The 19,345-nt window shown below is 39.8% G+C and overlaps 1 protein-coding gene across 1 annotated transcript; it reads left to right on the top strand.

The window, feature by feature from the left end:
- The first annotated feature begins 7,550 nt into the window (after positions 1 to 7,550).
- LOC124037211 (ventral anterior homeobox 1-like) lies at positions 7,551 to 17,806 on the top strand. Its single transcript, XM_046351879.1, has 3 exons — positions 7,551 to 8,688; positions 10,709 to 10,896; positions 15,369 to 17,806. The coding sequence occupies exons 1-3, from the start codon at positions 8,472 to 8,474 to the stop codon at positions 15,894 to 15,896; spliced, it is 933 nt and encodes a 310-aa protein (XP_046207835.1). The 5' UTR covers positions 7,551 to 8,471; the 3' UTR covers positions 15,897 to 17,806.
- The last annotated feature ends 1,539 nt before the right edge of the window (positions 17,807 to 19,345 follow it).

Raw genomic sequence — 19,345 nt, 5'->3', positions numbered from 1 at the left:
TATCAACCATTGCCAATGTTGGAAAGATTCTGTTTCTCCTGACTGTTCCAAACAGAATGTGTTTTCCCCCCTCGATATTGGCCTCAGGAGCCTCCAATAAAGAGAGCACTTACAATCCTGTCTGATTAGGAAGATCAGGCCATACACTTGACAAGATTATCACCCCAGTACAGAAAGACTAAACACAGAGTAATGGGAACATATTTTAAAAGAGCTGAATTTATCCAGCTATTCGTTGTTGTGCATACGTGGTTCACCTGCACTGATTTGTTCAGTGAAGAAGTACTTATGAAGGTATTGATTTTCTTTGGAGACTGAATGATCACATATGGCTACAGATCCAGATAAAATGCTGTTTGATGATTGAGGAAATGCTTCAGTGTTTACAAATGGTTTGGAGGACGTTTGTAACAATTCTTCACTTAAAACTGCCGGGCATCACTATTATTATAGTTTTTTTCCCTCCTAACCTTGAACGGAGTGTGTTCATTTTGTCTGGTGATAGTGATAGACGGGGACAATGATACACATTCAATGAAAACAATACACGTCATGGACATTAAAGGGGCAATCTGCAGTTGCAAAATCAATTTTTGGACAGTTAAACTAATGATATATAGCCATTGATTCTTGAAGAAAATAACTTAGGAATGCCTCATGAGCTTAGTTCAACTTTCGTATCCCATCAGAACCCCGAATATATTCTTGTTTTACTCCAATGTTTGTAAACAAAGTCAATGTAAACAAACAAAGCTTCAAAAACATGGTTAAATCTGTAGTTAAGGGGCTCTATTCAATCTGTATCACGGAAGTTCCGCATTGACTAAAATTCAAAGGCAATGCTACATTTCTTCAATTCTATCGCTTCAGTGATACAGATTGAATAGAGCCCTTGATCTCATGGATGTTCAGTCCTTGCATCCTTAGCTCTGTCTATGAATTCAGGAGTGGTTATATTTCTCAAGCCCCATCCCTAAGCTGTTTACCAAAACAGGTGGCTTTGTTTTTGTTTCAACAGCTGATTGCAGCCTTAAATGCTGTAATGTATAATTGTTTCTGTTTTCCACCCTTTTCTATACTCTCTGGCATGTTCAGATAGCTGGGATGTAAACCGCATCTGATTTGAGTACATCCTCATAAGTCGAGAATAAAGTTCCTTTTAAAATCATAGCCTTGAGAGTTATAGTACAGCATGTCCGCAAGCTCACTCTTCGTACCGCATCCCTGGCAATTTACTAGCGCTACTTACTCCTTATTACAAGACTACAGTTTCCTTTAGTCTTGATGAAATCAGATTTCTTATTCATTGTTTTTTTTGCTGATGTTCTGGCTTGATGAAGGCATCTCAGGCCTCCATGTGACCACTCATGCTGTTGGCCACAAGATAGTGAGGGAAATTCAAATTGACACCTTGTTTTGACACTGTCTGCCTCCCTTCCATGAATATATTTGTGTTGAACCAATTGTGCTGTTGTCTTCCAAAGCATGGTGTGACATCACTCCACCTTAGTATGATTAGGCCCACAATCGAGTTAATCATAACTGTCCAGTGTTTCCAGATTTCTAGGAAATATGACCTATAGTTAATTAGAGTGAAATACTTTTCCTTCCAAAAAAAATGCTAAATAAGTATGTTAATAAGCAGATTTTCTGTGTTGGAATGGTGTGGGCATATACCAGTCATTAAAAATATTCACGCAGGTAGACCGCTGATTGGCCAACTCAGACAACGAGACAGGGCGACATCATTCTCCATGAGTTAATTGCATTAATTTGTTTAATGGTCTGTTTGAGATACAAGTTTGATAAGGGGTTTTTAAAGTGAGATTTTCACTGGACAGTTTACTTTAAATAAGGGGTGTCAAACTCATTCCATGATGGGCCTAGTGTCTGCAGGTTTTAAGACTTAGACAACCAGGGGAGGGAAGTTCCTTACTAATCAGTGACCTTAATTCACCAATCAAATACAAGGGAAGAGCAAAACCCGGCAGACACTCGGCCCTCTGTGGAATGAGTTTGACATGTGATTTAAATGAATAAAACCATACATTTTTTGAAAATATGAATATTTCACATTGACAGCTGTATTATTCAATATCTGGATTTTCTGAATAGTCAGGATGCTGGTATATAAAAAGAAAGAAAACATCAAAGTGTTCATGCACTAATCTACTATTGAAAAGCTATGATGAAGCCAGTATGGTCCTTTAGATTTTTCTACAGTATTCCTGAGTAGTTTTAGATAGCACTCTTTGTCCTATATAATTCATCATTGTAGTAATTGCTACAGGTGTAATTTGAGCAGTTTCTTTGTATCTCTGGAACAGTTATGTGCCAATGTCAGTCACTGTGTACCTTTAGACTAAGGATAACAGTCGTGATGAAAAGACCCATAAAGGCTTTCAAAATAGATCATTTTCCCACCCAACAATGAATGTCATTCAGGCGCGCAGATGGATTTTTGGGGTAAATCTTTGTGAGTGTTTGGAAACATGGGAGACCGAGTGGGGACGGCTGTGGTGCTCTACATTTAACATCATCTTAACTGTATTGCGTGATCGAGAATTACAAAGGATAACTCTGCTGTGAGTTGTACCGAATATACAGTGTACAGTTTTTGAACAGTCACTACATAGAGACAGGTCCGATATGTGATGAGGGCCTACCTATTGAAGAAATCCCCTCACTCTCCCTCTCTCTGGCTTTTGTTCCTCGTCCTCTCCATCCCACTCACTGAGCCCACAGAGGGAGAACAGGTCTCACGGTAATGCTTTGGTGGTATATGAATTGGGTATGATTATGTTGCCTAATTTCTGATTCATGACATGAAGCATCATTTATTTAGGCCTTGTTAATTGAAACATCAGTACAACAAGACATTATTAAATATCAAGACATTAAGTAATTTTTTCTCTCCTTATTTTCATTTATAGGCTACATTTCAGCGATGGTGCCTTCAGAAAGTATTCAGACCCTTTGACTTTTTCCACATTTTGTTTTACATTTAAATAGATTAAATATTTTTTCCCTTATTTCCCCTACACACAATATAACCCATGATGACAAAGCAAAAACAGGTTTTTAGAAATGTTCGCTCATTTAAAGAAAATCATATTTACATAAGCATAACCTTTTACTCAGTAATTTGTTAAAGCACCTTTGCAGTGATTACAGCATCGAGTCTTTGTTGGGTATGACGCTACAAGCTTGGCACACCTGTATTTGGGGAGTTTCTCCCATCCTCTCAAGCTCTGTCCGGTTGGATGGGGAGTGTTGCTGCACAGCTATTTTAACTTCTTTCCAGAGATGTTTTATCGGGTTCAAGTCCGGGCTCTGGCTGGGCCACTCAAGGAGATTCAGAGACTTGTCCCAAAGCCACTCCTGCGTTGTCTTGGCTGTGTGCTTATGGTCATTGTCCTGTTGAAAGGTGAACCTTTGCCCCAGTCTGAGGCCCTGAGTGCTCTGGAGCAGGTTTTCATCAAGGATCTCTCTGTACTTTGCTCCCTTCATCTTTGCCTTGATCCTGACTAGTCTCCCAGTCCCTGCCACTGAAAAACATCCCCACAGCGTGATGCTGTCACCACCATGCTTCACCGTAGGGATGGTGCCAGGTTCCCACCAGACGTGACACTTGGTGTTCAGGCCAAAGAGTTGATTTCATCAGACCAGAGAATCTTGTTTCTCATGGTCCGAGAGTCTTTAGGTGCCTTTTGGCAAACTCCAAGAGGGCTGTCATATGCATTTTACTGAGGTGGGGCTTCCGTCTGGCTACTCTACCATAAAGGCCTGATTGGTGGAGGTCTGCAGAGATGATTGTCCTTCTGGAAAGTTTTTTCCATCTCCACAGATGAACTTTGAAGCTCTGTCAGAGTGACCATCGGGTTCTTGGTCACCTCCCTGACCAAGGCCCTTCTCCCCCAATTGCTCAGTTTGGCCGGATGGCCAACTCTAGGAAAAGTTGTTGGTTCCAAACTTCTTCCATTTAAGAATGATGAGGCCCCTGTGTTTTTTTATACATTTGCAAACATTTCTGAAAACCTGTTTTCTCAAGGATGATCATTGCATTTGAACTCAATTTCGTCTAAGCAAAGGGTCTGAATACTGTGGTATTTCTGTTTAGTTTTTTTATACATTTGCAAACATTTGTCTGTATAACCTGTTGATTGAGAAAAGGCGTAAGATCGCTGACACCCCCTCTCTTTGAAAACAATGGAGCAGCTGGAACCTTTAAGAACATTTAAGAACATAATCCCAATGATGTGCGCAGTTGTCACAATTGGTCATTTTTAAACCTAGTGTCTCAAAATGTTGAGTATAATAGGGAGGAAAGTTTGTTTTCACAAGATCAGGTGGAACCACATGGCTCAAGGGTTTAGACAAGAAAGAAAAAAGTAAATGTGAAACCAGCTATAAACCACACAAGATTATCCAGCTCAGCCGCCTGTGCAGGCCCCTATGTACCTAGAAAGAACACGCTCCTAACTACATAATTCAGTTTGGGTAACAGCTGGTTTTACTACCATAAGGATATAATCATGCTAATTGTAAACATAAAAATCTTTCAATACACATGTTTAGCTTGAATTAACACATTTTGTATAACTTGCCAAGACTTATCCCCTGGTAGCAAGTTAACTTCTATTAGAGGCTTTGTTAGAGGGTGCCAAGTAACATTACCCAAAGAAAATACTGGGACGCTTGGTAATTAGGCATCAATGACCTATTAACAAGAATATAGTTTTCGGGTTCTCTCTGTTGACTGAACTTGCTCATCACTAATGCCAGGAGTGCCTTTGCTTAGGCAGCATAAAGGAATTCTAATATAAACACAGATGGATGTTATTGTCTGGTCTGCATCAACATTTACCATTTCATCTCCGAGATCGCCACAAATTTCACACCACATCATCATGCCACCCCAATTGAACAGATTTGTATTTTATGTGCAGGCCTATTTGATTTCCGGGCGCCTGTTTGCGAAACACGTTGATTTCTATCCAGGCATAAATGTGTTTAGTTTAAACCTCCAGTTTTCTGCCTTGATTGACAGAAGGATATTGAAATGTCCTCTCTCTGTTTCCCAATCCATTACACTGTACAAACACACACACACACACACACACACACACACACACACACACACACACACACACACACACACACACACACACACACACACACACACACACACACACACACACACACACACACACACACACACACACACACACACACACACACACACACACACACACACACACACACACACAATCACAGTGGAAGAGCAAGGCTCTGATACTGGACCTTCCCACTAATCACGCTGGCTGTGATCATGATGAATGTGTTTTACTAGAACTGCTAGTGGTAGTGTCCCTGCTTGCAGTTGGCCTTTTCTGTAAACAGTCGCTAGCCCACCCATGATGACCAATATGTATGGTTAAGAGCTTCCAGTTGTGGGCTGCTGCTATTAGGTGTTCTGAGAGAGGCTCTGAATGGAGCTACAGATGCATGTTATATGACGGGATCATGTGAAGTGGGTTCCTGGTGACACAGGTTGAGGGGGGAAATGAGGGGTAGTTTCCCTACCATCTGCCATACACGTAGATACATATACAAATCATGTGTACTACAATGTTCTTATTTTAAAAGAACCAAATTCAACCCACACAATTTGGAACATTTTGACAATCTTATAACCAATTGCTTCTTACAAGCATAGTAAGTAAAAGTCTACAAAGGCCTCTGTCCTGTTTTCTTCCACCATAAATGGTTCTTTTGTCTGTGATACTTATAAGCAGAAACCACTGTATTTGTGGGAGGATAATGCTATAGCGCTATCTCTGTTGCAAAATGTTGCTATTACTGAGACGGTTATGTCTCTCTTGAATAATGCCCATTATTGGGAGGGATGTAACCTTCTTTTTGGATAGAGTGGAAGTGACAAAATCAGCGCCAATGCAGCGCCATGGGGTGCAGCCTCTAAATGTATTCATTTAGCTTTTACAATCTTATCCGAGGGCACCCTGCATTGCCAGGACTGTTACTGGGGAAGACCATGCCCCTTTAATAACCACAGCACCACCACTGCCTCTTCATATTGTGCCCAACCATTCCCAATTTGACCAGTAAATAGCGCATTCGCTGGTCCTGGTAACACTTCACATGAACTTGCTCTTCTACCCATATCTGAACCATGTGGTTGCACTTAGTACCAGCATTTAAGTTGTTGCAATCTGATTTTTGATTGTTGCAATCCGTTCCTTATTTCACCCCCCCCCCCCCCCCCAAAAAAAAAATGCTCAACTCCATAACAACGCCATTGTAAAATGATGACTAAAATCACCACGTAAACAGCATGTTAATAGAATGTTGTTACTATAGCAATTACAACATTGCACAGGTATAGAGCGACTGTTACTGATGTACTGTTTTACCATCTTGTTTGATGTGTACGAAGCTTTCAAAGTGAGCTCATAATTAAAAATGAGAAACACAACTAACACATTGTGATAAGAACAATGGAATAAAATCAAACTAGCTGCGGAGCCTGTGAAAAGACATGCAGAAGCTAAGTGTCAAAGAGAATAGAGCATTTCATTTCTCAACAAAGCACACCCATCGATTTTCTTTTTTGAATACTCAACCTTTTGAATGTACATACTATTTTCCTGCCTATTCCATGGATTTTAAATTTTCACATTATATTCACACTAATTTACAGTGTATTTGCAATATTGCTGTAGAACTAGCAATTGGGGACTGGATATTTCAAGATGAGTCATTGTTGGAACCCGAGAGGCCACAGGGCTGCGTGTACAAGCTGTTTCCCAGGCTGAAGCTCAGCAACACAGCTTGAGAAGCAGAATTCCCCTTCAGTCGCTCCCTTTTTAGCCCCCTTTTACATGTCTTGAACAATCGCTCCTTCTCCACTTCAACCAGTCGTCCCTAAACACTCAGTGAATAAAGTTAGTGCAACATGCGGCCCTTAAACCCACCCCAAGACTGCTGCCTGGCAGCCACACTCACAGAATTGTTTGTTAATAGTCCAATTAGATAATTGCCATCTTTCACTACTTTTCCTCTCTGTTTCCCATAAAGGAATTATTGGTGTTCAGGGAGGGGGACAGCTTGAAGAGGGCTTCTGGCCCCGCAAGGTGACGAGAAGGGCCGGAGAATGTTCCTTGCACAGGGCCATTGGTTTGAATTGAATCATTGTAGCCTAATCAATGGTCTTATTGGATTACTCCCTGAGATATTGTTGTTCTGACAATGGAAATAGCTAAGAGTTGGTGGGTGGGTGGGTGGATAGTGGGATGGAAGGAAGTGCTAGAGAGGGGGGGCCGTTCCACTGGTGTGAGTGCAGGGGCACTAATGACAAGTTTTGTCCCCTTTTTGTGTTTTTCAGATTAAGATTAGAAATGCAGCAGACTGCTTCTTATATGAATGGTGGGGACACTGCATTAATGACTAGGACCTGTGGGCAGCTCTTCCTGCTGTTGTTCGTCGTGCTGAGTGACGTGGGACGACACAGGAAACTTTAACACAGTTCCTGTTAAGCAGAGCCAGGTGGTTTATGTGAATCAGCTGTCGTGGAGAGTACAAATTCCTACCGGGGTGGATTCACTTTATTCTGTATCCTCTGTCTCTCTGCCTCTGCTTTATTCTCTCTATCTCGGTCTCCCTCCCTCCCTCGCTCTCTCTCTCTATCCTTCTCTTACTCCCACTCGCCTGTGAAAGTACTATATCGGCAAGAGCTCTATGTTGCAGAGGGACGATCATTGGCAAAAGACACAATAAATGCGATTAAAGTCAGCCATCGTGGCCAGACAACCAACTCCGGAGAAACGTTGAAAATGGCTGGCCATGTTCCGGGGATCAAAGAATGAAGTGCCTGGGAACTTTTCTGGAAGTGTTGTACCCCTGTGATTGTGTCTGTGTGCTCAGGGAGGCTATTTTGCAAAGCGAGACCAATCATTTCTCTTGATTCCCTGACTGAGAGCTGGCTGACAGATGAGGACGGAGTGAGCGAACCCCTCTATTAGGACCTGATATATTTCCCAAACAATTTAGTGTATTCATGAGGCAATGCAAATGTGGAAGGAGCAAAATTACCGTAATCAATTGAAACAGCGAGCGTGTGTCGATCCATCGCTCTGATTATTTGGAGATCATCTATCAGCCTGATGTGTATGTAACAAGGCGAGGTGTCATTAAATCGCTTTTAAGTTTCAGTGATAAGTCCATGATCATTGGGCAAGTGAGTTGGACAATGAAAATAGGGCACCTTGGCGGGTGAGGCAAACGCTCCCCGAACATTAGGTAGGTGACTCTCTGGTCTAAAAGGTGCTGTTTTAAAACAAAGCCACACTGTTGAGACAACACAACACGCAATACTCTCTGCAATCCCTTTTTTCATCTGACAAAGGAAAGAAAGTGGGGGAGGAAAGAAATATCGGAGAGGATAAGTGATTATGGAGGTCAGATACAACCAGGAAACAGAACCGGGGATGGGGCTGAAGAACGGACTAAAGGATGGGAAAGACAGCAAGGATTCCCAGGGAAACCTTTCCAAAACCTTCCTAAAGAATCAGCAGGAGTCCTTCTCACCATCTGGGATGGTGGAAAACGGTGAGAAGAACCGAGCGAGCACGGGGGACCCAGACTACTGCCGGAGAATACTTGTCAGAGGTGAGAGGATTTCTACTCATATGTTCTAATGCTGAAGCGTATGGGGTCTATTTACTCATTGCTTTACTCTCTATGTACCCACAGGAAGAAATAAGATAATTTGCTATGTGAGATATGCTGAATTTTTCAAAAAAACATTCTGAATTAGGAGTAAATACAAATATAAAAGAGTAAATAAAAACATACATTTTGAGCACTTTTGTATGTCCATATTTTCATGACTTATGTAACACTTGTGAAATGCTCCTTGTGACATGCTCCTTGTGACATGCTCCTTGTGACATGCTCCTTGTGACATGCTCCTTGTGACATGCTCCTTGTGACATGCTCCTTGTGTCAAAAATGATTCACAACAATTGTGTTTCTTCTGAAATTGAATTATAGGGCACACTTAAAGAATCATAGCAAACCTTTATTTAAGGTTTCTAAATACATTTGGTTTCTAAATTAAGAATGCATTTTCTCCTTTTGAAAAAGACTTTGTATTTGAAAACAATATTCAGAGAAGCTTAAAAGAATATGATACATAGGTGTTTGCTGTCTTATTCAGATACAGATGTTGAATGACAGTACTAATGGACGTAAAATGTATTTGCTTATATCATCTTTGATTCAAGCTATTTCATATGTAGTTAATACAAATAAATGTGTTAATTGTTATGAGCGTCGTCTGGCCTCAGGGGTAAATTGCCGTGGAATAAGCACACATCATTTATCTACTCTGTTTAACACAGTTGGTTAAACAGAGACTGTTTAAAAAATAGGAATAATCCTTGCTAATTAGTATAGAAATCATTTAACAACTAAATGAAAACTACATTCAAAGATAAATGGTCATACTTTTAGGTTATCTTTTGCTGCTTTTAGATGATGAGAGAAATAATAATACTATATAAAAACTATAAAAAGTAATAATACATTTAAGTTAATTGAGAAATAACCTTTTCCTACTATATTTTCTCTCTTTTCTATTAAGTCTATAAAAGCTAATACAGCTATGGAATTAATATCAAATCAAATGATTTAAATGTATATCCTTGAATTATTTTGCATTCACATGACAAAAAGTACAACTTTTTAACTACTGTACACATTGGATTTGGATTGTAGAAACCTAGAGGAAAAAACACGTTTGAGGTTAGTTGACTCATTTTAGGAGAGAGTTCTGATTGACATGATAAAATATGGTCATTTAAAGTATTACTGCAATAAATGAGTTGGTAAAAGTAAATTATCACAATGAAATAAATGGATAATATCGCTGTATTTTGTAGATGTTTTATTCTTTTTTTTTATCCAATCAACTTTCTTCTGTAAACGGCACTTTTCAAATGAATTAAAGACGGTTCTTTTTTAAAACTGGTTTTCGTGCACTTGAGGTTACCCGTAGTTAGTCTGCAAAGTACAGTAGTTGGTAGGGAAAATGTCAGTGTATCAACTGAAGTAATGCGTAGAACTGTGATTGATATTGTGCATTGTATGCATTCATATAAATATTGCGCCATATTCATGTGCGTACCTGGATGGTTCATTTTTCCATTTTGCAGACATTCTTAGTTATCAAAACATATTGGATTGTGTAATGTAATTAAATGGAGATGTACAGAGATCCTCAAGACCTAAGTCTTTCATTGGAGACAATCATCAATTTCATGGACAACAGTAGGCATACAGATATTACAAAAATGATGAATGGTCATTCTGATGTGATTAAGTTCAGACTAAGAGATCACTTTATTGGTCAAAAATCTGACTTCCACTTTTAACCCAACCCCTCCAAAAGACACACATACACAGGTATTTGGAGAGGTGCAGGGGGGCTGTTAAGTGCTTTGCTCAAAGGCAGGTAATGGCTTCAATGATTTCATACCAGCAACCCTCTGGTTGCCAGCTCACTTCCCAACAGACCGAGGATCCGAACTCTCTAACCACTAGGCTACCTGATGACCCACAAGTGTTTCTATAATTGAACATAGCTATCATTGATAAAGCTTCAATGGTCACTTGTTCCTTGTTGTAGATGCCAAAGGGTCTATACGAGAAATCATTCTGCCAAAGGGACTGGATTTGGACCGTCCCAAACGAACCCGGACCTCTTTCACCGCAGAGCAACTCTATCGCCTGGAGATGGAGTTCCAGAGGTGCCAGTATGTGGTTGGGAGGGAACGAACAGAGCTGGCCCGCCAGCTAAATCTATCTGAAACTCAGGTAATCCAAGCAATACACAATACATGTGCCTTTTTCCCCTCTGACCACGAGTAAATAAAAATGAATGGCAAGTGCAATACGACATCTATGTTCTGTGCTATCATAGATCATATGTTATCGGATTGTTCAATGAAGTGCCTTCTGGGTAGTGTAATTTTGTCAATAATAATGATTTATTTAACCTCATTTGAACATTCTGTCATAAAAAACACATGCTCAACTTCATGAGACACACGGTTTCCCATCTCAAAAGGTTAAGTTAAGAAAAATGAAAATGGCAATTCAAGTAAAAGTGTTGACCATAACAGGGTTAACAATTTCATCTTAAATCAGCCATAACTCCCATTGTGACAGGGAGCATGGAAGCTTGTTATTTGCAACAGGGATGGGGCAATTTAATGCATGTGTAACAAAATAATTGAACTTTAAAAAAAACTTCTAGCCTATCTATCTATGGGTAGCATAGCTGACGTGTCATGCTTGACAGGCTCAGTTTTCCGCAACAAAACACCAGAATATTGCCTAAAAGAGTAGAACCAGCTCACCTGCTTTAACACTATGATTTGACAATTAGATGTTCAATGTTTTTTTAATAAAATCACTATTGTTGGAATATGGTTACATTTAGTTAGAGCGTAGATGTACATTCCGTGACCAAAAGTATGTGGACACCTGCTTGTCGAACATCTCATTCCAAAATCATGGGCATTAATAATATGGAGTTGGTCCCCCCTTTACTGCTATAACAGCCTCCACTCTTCTGAGAAGGCTATCCACTAGATGTTGGAACATCAGAATTCTGCGGGGATTTGCTTACATTCAGCCATAACAACATTAGTGAGGTCGGGCACTGATGTTGGGCGATTAGGCTTGGCTCGCAGTCAGTGTTCCAATTCAACCCAAAATTCAACCCAAAATGTATTCGATGGGTTTGAGGTCAAGTCTCTGTGCAGGCCAGTCAAGTTCTTCGACACCGATCTCGACAAACCATTTCTGTATTGACCTCGCTTTGTGCACTGGGGCATTGTCATGCTGAAACAGGAAAGGGCCTTCCCCAAACTATTGCCACAAAGTTGGAAGCACGGAATCGTTTAGAAAGTCATTGTATGTTGCAGCATTATAATTTACATTCAGTGGAGCTAAGGGGCCTAGCCCAAACCATGAAAAACAGCCCCAGACTAGTATTCCTCCTCCACCAAACTTTACTGTTGGCACTATGCATTCGGGTAGGTAGCATCTCCTGGCATCAACCAAACCCAGATTAGTTTGTCGGACTGCCAGATGGTGAAGCATGATTCATCACTCCAGAGAATGCGTTGGCTTTACAGTACTCCTACCGATGCTTGGCATTGTGCACTGTGAATTTAGGCTTGTGTGCGGCTGCTCAGCCATGTAAACCTATTTCATGAAGCTCCCGACGACCAGTTCTTGTGCTGACGTTGCTTCCAGAGGCAGTTTGGAAATCGGCAGTGAGTGTTGAAACCGAGGACAGATCATTTTTATGCGCTACACGCTTTAGCACTCGGAGGTCCCGTTCTGTGACTTGTGTGACCTACCACTGCGAGACTGAGCCGTTGTTGCTCCTAGACGTTTCCAATTCACATTAACAATACTTACAGTTGACCAGTGAAGCTCTAGCAGGGCAGAAATGTGATGATCCGACTTGTTGGAAATGTGGCATACAATGACAGATCCACGTTGAAAGTCACTGAGCTCTTCAGTAAGGCCAGTCTACTGCCAATGTTTGTCTATGGAGACAAATGGCTGTATGCTTAATTTTATACACATGTCAGCGACGGGTGTGGCTGAAATAGCCGAATCCACCAGTTTGTAGGGGTGTCCACATACTTCTGTATATATAGTATATGTGATACAACTGTTAAACGTTGTGTTTTATCAAAACCTACACACAATGACACAAGGACATAAAAGGGACTCGTGGAACGACCCTTAGGTATTTTCAAATCTTATCTCAAATGTGAAAAATGTTGCTTTCCATATTGTCATCATACTTGTTGTCATATTCCATCCCATTCCAATACAATCTATTTAATTGTTACTATAACCCAGCTGACATTTTATTTAGCATACTGGTTAGCTAATTGTTTCTAACTAAAATCATTTAGAAGATAATAAAAAAATGTGGAAAACTGTTTCACTGATCACATAGCTCAAGCAATACTATTGTAAGGTAATGATCATATACAAAACTCAAATAAAATATATTTTGTTGTATTTCGCTTAGTAAACTATGCAATCTCGGTCAATTCTATTGCCATGTTAGCCATATTTTCAGTTTTCTTGTCCACAGGCCTTAGCTGTGAGGTCAGGGAAAGGTCACGCTGCATACACTGACGGTGAACTGTATTTGCGTGTATCTGCTCGCTCTCGACAAGAGATACCAAATTTAGTTACCCTTCAATGTATAATTTTCACTTCAGGGAAACCCTGCTCTCTGCTTCAGAGCTCAGGCCGACATATTTGCAGCATAATTCTATTTATTTATTTATCTTGCAAGCTGGCTAATGGCATGGTCAGCCACATTTGCATATGTTTTTACGTATGTCATGAATGCTGAAAATCGGGCCTAAACTACCCTGTTCTTTGGACAGATGTTGGACTGGAGCATTATGCTCAGGTATTTTTTGTCAGTCACAACATAGTCACATGTTTCTCTCACACATTTCTGATCATCACAATAAATATTTATAATGATCTAGCATATACATACATTAAAAAAAGTTTAATATTTTTTTTTCTGACCCATACATTTGATGCCTTTTATTTTGTATGTAGCTACAGTATACAGTACATGTGGTTAACCATGTCAGCACACATTGAATTCAGAATTCTTTGGTGGTTTTCAATAGAGAATAATGGTACTTTAGACTTCACGCAGCTGTTAGGTCCCCATTCACGGGGAGGACAATAGGCTGGAATTTTCTTCACGTCTTTTCACATGCAACATTAAATGTTCCACGCAGCCATGCTACTTGATTACTTTAAATCTTCAAATGTCTCGTTCATGCATTGATGAAGTGGGCTCTAATGACAGCATCATGAAATACAATTTTTGTTCCGAGGCACTCTTGGGGTGTTACATTAAGAAAGGACAGCCATTTGCTGAAGTGTGCACACCTAATCACCTTTGTTTGGGTCGTTGGCTTTAGAGCCCCTCGTTGGACGTTGTTGAAAATGTATCCTCTCAGATAAAAGATGTTCACCAATTGTTATGGTTATCATAATGTAATTCCTTACTTACAGTGTGTAAAATAGATTTGCGATTAACCCACTAACCTTGTGAATTTACTGAGTTGTTTATCGACAACAACATGAGGAAAAACATACTATTCAGATGTGATTGAAGTAGCTGCCGTTTGAGGTACTGTAGCTGGAGGCTCATTGATTGAGACACATTCACTCTAATTATGGTACATATGAAAGCAATCAGATTTGATTGCCACAGACTTGACAGAGTTGGGAAAAAACATGAAGAAATGCAAACAAATACAAACTCCTGATATCATTTTTTCAAGGAATTTATTATATAAAATGTATATTTATAAAACCCAAATGGGAAAAGATAGTCATTTAACAATAAAAATAGACCTATCAAACGTGGAATAGAAACACGTTTACTTTACTTTGTATTTACTTGACTAATGTATCTACTTGATTAGGAATACAATAGCCATGTTAATCTGTCATACACACTTTACTTTGTTATACCTCAGTCCTTGTTATACTTCAGACACATACATGCATATAAACTTGGGCCGGCCCTTATACTCATTACTATCTGACCCTGCTTTCGTTGCTTTCATGTCCTTTAGTTCATGAATTATTTAATATACTAAAGATTTTAAAGGTTATGGAAATACATTTGATTAATTTCTTACTACTGTATCTTACATTCTGCATTTTACCAGGAGAAAAATATGTTATTGAGTTATTCATGCCTCCCGTGACATAGTTTTCTTTACGGAAAGTTTAGTTCAAGTTTAGACCCCAAACAAAGTACTGTGTAGTGTATGCCCATACCTACTATGAAAACATACAAATTATGTGTGACTCTGATAACATCCATTAATGTGACATTGATACATAAATATGTACATGGCATTAGGTTGTGATTTCATCCGTATTTCTGTAAATTAGCTACTAAATCTGTCAAGGGGTGGTGGCTGGGCCTCATTCCCTGATCATGCGACCAATTTTATTACTATCACAATTCAAATCATGTGGCCATCAAAGTGTGACCTATACTGAGACCACAGGGGAATTCGGAATTATTCACAACAATCCAAATCATTGTCATTTTCTGAAAACATTGGTGTTGCAATAAATGCCTACAGAGATAAGAAAATATACATATTATCCAAAGTATGTTCATTTGGAAAATAGGCCCTATTTTGCTTAAGGTCTCTAATGCTTATTTTCTGTCTGAATTTGGTTTTGTGTCCTCCCTCAAGGTTAAAGTTTGGTTCCAGAACCGACGCACAAAGCAGAAGAAGGACCAGGGCAAAGATTCAGAGCTGCGCTCTGTGGTGTCGGAGACGGCAGCCACCTGCAGTGTATTAAGACTCCTAGAGCAGGGCCGGCTCCTCACGCCGCCAGGTCTGCCGGGGCTCCTGCAGCACTGTGGCAACGGCACCTTGAGTGTTGCCCTGCGAGGGCCCTCCATGGGCATGGCCAGCAATGGAAGCAGCAGCAGCAGCAGTGGTGCCAGCTCAGGGACGGCCGGGGGCAGTCCCCCTCTGCCCATAGTGACCAGTTCAGGGACGGTAGCGGGCCTCCAGAGCTCCCCGTCAGCTCATGGCCTGTTCAGCTTCCCCATGCCCTCTCTGCTGGGAAGCGTGGCCACCCGCATGTCCTCCAACCCGCTTTCTATGGCCGGGAACCTACAGGAACTGTCTGCCCGCTACCTGAGCTCTTCTGCTTTTGAACCTTACTCACGGACCAATGGCAAGGAGTGTATGGACAAAAACGTTTTCGAATGATGTTTTTGATTCGTTTCATTGCTCTCCTTGCTTTTTATTACCTTGGTTTTTGTTTGTTTCGACCTCTTCTGTCCTGTTTGTGTTGTGGTTGTCGTTCATGTGAATCCAATTGAGCATCTGATGCCTCTCGGAGGGAGGAAAACAAAGACATACATTTCATTCTTATAAGAACAGGGTGATTGTTTTTAAGCTTTTGCACTAAATTAAAGTTTCATCTCCATGTTGTGAATTTCAATACAAGTACTCAGAGAAACAAATATCCATGAGATTGCAAAGGGGCAGCATTGCATTTTTTTGCCACATTTTCTCACATTTATTTTGCCGCAATAGTAATCACAAAAAGAGCCACAAAAATGAGTCTGTTTATGTTTTGGTAACACATCACACATGTTTAGCTACTGGAGGTAATTGGCACATTACACACAAAGCTTTTCAGTGATTGGCCATGGGTGTAACATGATGGTACCTTTTTGGTTTTGTGTTTTATTATTTGATTGTTTTGGTTAGACAGTGTCACAGTGTTTCGAAGTAGAGAGTTATCAAGCATTACAGCTTGCGGAGTTCAGGTGACAGACTGTCAGTTCAGGACGGCATGGTGAACTTGGAGTTCGGCCATTGTCAAACATGACATTTCAGTTTACGGAAATATCACAGGTCTCTTTTTTTCCATTTGCAGATAGTCATGAGGAACACAGGCATTCAACATACAAATGCATTTACATATGCAGATAACCACGAGGAACACAGGCATTTAACATACAAATGCATTTACATATGCAGATAATCACGAGGAACACAGGCATTTAACATACAAATGCATTTACATATGCAGATAATCACGAGGAACACAGGCATTTAACATACAAATGCATTTACATATGCAGATGTTTTGCAATATGAAACTACAATAACAGTATTTTATACCAGTTTGTATTTGTTTTTATGTTTGGGCCAAAACAAACTAAAGAAAAATGTTGTCATACAGTATGATAGTTCAATTGTTCTGTGTTAGTTGTTTTATAAATGGGTTTGTGAGGGTTTTCCCAATATGATTTTAAACACAGTCTACATTTGTGACTTTTATGTCTTAAAGCTGCAGTATTCCACTTTTTCGTCTGTGATTTTAAGAATACTGGAGTGGTAGTCCAGATTTCCATGTAAGAGTTGGAGAAAAGCTTGGAAGTGTGGGGTTGGGCAAAGGGAGGACTTAGGAAAGGGTTCTGGAAAAGCTTTTGAACTACAGTAAGCAGCTTGCATAGTTGGATATACAGAATTGAACTTGATGCTACATGATTGAAAACAGTGCAGAAGGTTTTGCCATTTTTAAGACCTTTTCCCGTGTGAAATGTTTTAAGATCAGTCACCATGGCGGGAGGTTTAGTAGGGAAGGAGCATGAGGTGAGTGAAATTACTGTAGTACAAAAGAAAGAAATGAGAATTGTACCTAAAATTGTTATTTTATTGTAAATTATTAATGTCCGTAATTAATAGATGATTAGTATGTATTTCTGAAAAATAATGAATGAATGAATGTAAGGGAGGAGGTGATAAATCAATCAAAGCTCTTTGGTGCTGTTGTTGTGAAATAACTTGAACTTTGTGACATGTGTGGTAAGAGTGTGGATACATATTATATACAGTATATATGCCTACCAAAAAAGCCACGTGTGTTTTTCTTTTGTTCATACATTCATCATGATGATAATCCAGTTATGATTAAAAAAAGGCCATGTTGTACCTTCATTGACAATGGGTTCGAATAGCAGTTTACTTTAAAAAAAATTGTATTCAAATGAAGTGTTATGCCCTATGGAGAGGACCTTTGTCTGTATTATTCTAGGTAGCAACTGAAACGTTGCCAGATCGAATCCCCGAGCTGACAAGGTCAAAATCTGTCGTTCTACCCCTGAACAAGGCAGTTAACCCACTGTTCCTAGGCCGTCATTGAAAATAAGAATTTGTTCTTAACTGACTTGCCTCATTAAATAAAGGTTAAAAAAATAAAATAATAATAACCAGGGTTGTGTTAAATAGTAGCATGCGTGTTTGAGGGGATTGTTTTTGTTTGCTATCTTACTCTAACCCTAACATAAACCCTAACCATAACCTCTAGCTCATGGGAAAATGTACACACATTCAAAAATGTGATTGAGGCAGCGAAGGAGGCTAGAGAAGTGATATTGAAAACATGGTTTGACTCACCTCTATAAAGTTTCGGTACTAGATGGGCTTCGTTGAAAAATGACAATTGTTAATTAAGAAAGTTACTGTATAGAACTGTCAAAATGGACACTGGAAAAACTTTGACTGGAAGCCAAGCTATGCAGCGAAAATGACCTTTGCAATGTCTGTACTTAAGAACCCTTTGAGGCTTTTTCAATAGTAGTGTTTTCTATGGAATAGGACAAAATCCCACTCTGTCCTATGAAAAGAATTGAGTTAAACCATTCAAAGCACAAAAATATGTCACACAAGGAGGGGAATTGTCTCTTGAAAAAGCAGTTGCAGTGGTCAAAACCATGGAAGTCTGGGCACAAATTGGGGATGAATGTGATGATCGCAACAAAGGTCATGCAGAGTTTCCAAACAAATAAGCACACAGCCCACCATGTGAATTAAGGGCATAATGCTCCTGGAATGGCTACCACTCTACCCTACTATATGTCTATCAAAGTGCACAACTGTGTGTCGTACAGCTTAATGTTTGAGTCAATGGAAATAACATAAAAATATGATTGTATTAGAAATACAATATAAGAAATGTATTAGTGTTAGCCAAGTTCATTAAGTTGCACTTGTGTCAAACTGGTGTCAAACTGTCATATATTCAAAAATTCTATGGGCCTCTTTTGTCAAATCAACAATTTAAATACGGACCAGTACAAAGAGCATGGATACAAAATGACATGGAATTTCTACCAGTAATTCATAAATGAAGAAGAAATAATCCAATATGGCGGAAGTTCTGGTTCCACTTTGGACATTTCCACTGAACAAAAATGTAAACGCAACATGTAACAGTTTTTTGGATTTGAATGAGTTACAGTTCATATAAGGAAATCAGTCAATTGAAATAGATTCATTGGGCCCTAATCTATGGACTTCATATCTGTTGGTCACACATACCTTAAAAAAAGGTAGGGGCGTGGATCCGAAAAACAGTTAGTATCTGCTGTGACCACCATTTGCCTTATGCATCTCTTTTGCATAGAGTTGATCAGGCTGTTGATTGTGGCCTGTAGAATTTTGTCCCACTCCTGTTCCATGGCTGTTTCGAAGTTGCTGGATATTGGTGAGAACTGGAACATGCTGTCGTACACGTTGATACAGAGCATCCCAAACATGATCAATAGGTGACATGGCTGGTGAGTATGCAGGCCATGGAAGAACTGGGACATTTTCAGTTTCCAGGAATTGTGTACAGATCCTTACGACATGGGGCTGTGCAT

This window comes from Oncorhynchus gorbuscha, linkage group LG06 (assembly GCF_021184085.1).
Source record: "Oncorhynchus gorbuscha isolate QuinsamMale2020 ecotype Even-year linkage group LG06, OgorEven_v1.0, whole genome shotgun sequence".
Lineage (NCBI taxonomy): Eukaryota > Metazoa > Chordata > Actinopteri > Salmoniformes > Salmonidae > Oncorhynchus > Oncorhynchus gorbuscha.
Note: the sequence above shows the minus strand (reverse complement) of the source record. Positions and strands in the feature narration are given on the sequence as shown.

What these genes read in the sequence shown, in the direction of transcription:
- LOC124037211 (XM_046351879.1), top strand. Translation starts at nt 8,472, where the DNA reads ATGGAGGTCAGATACAACCAGGAAACAGAACCGGGGATGGGGCTGAAG. An exon ending in CCGGAGAATACTTGTCAGAG is followed by an intron (nt 8,689 to 10,708) that starts GTGAGAGGATTT and finishes TCCTTGTTGTAG; the next exon opens with ATGCCAAAGGGTCTATACGA. An exon ending in TAAATCTATCTGAAACTCAG is followed by an intron (nt 10,897 to 15,368) that starts GTAATCCAAGCA and finishes TCCTCCCTCAAG; the next exon opens with GTTAAAGTTTGGTTCCAGAA.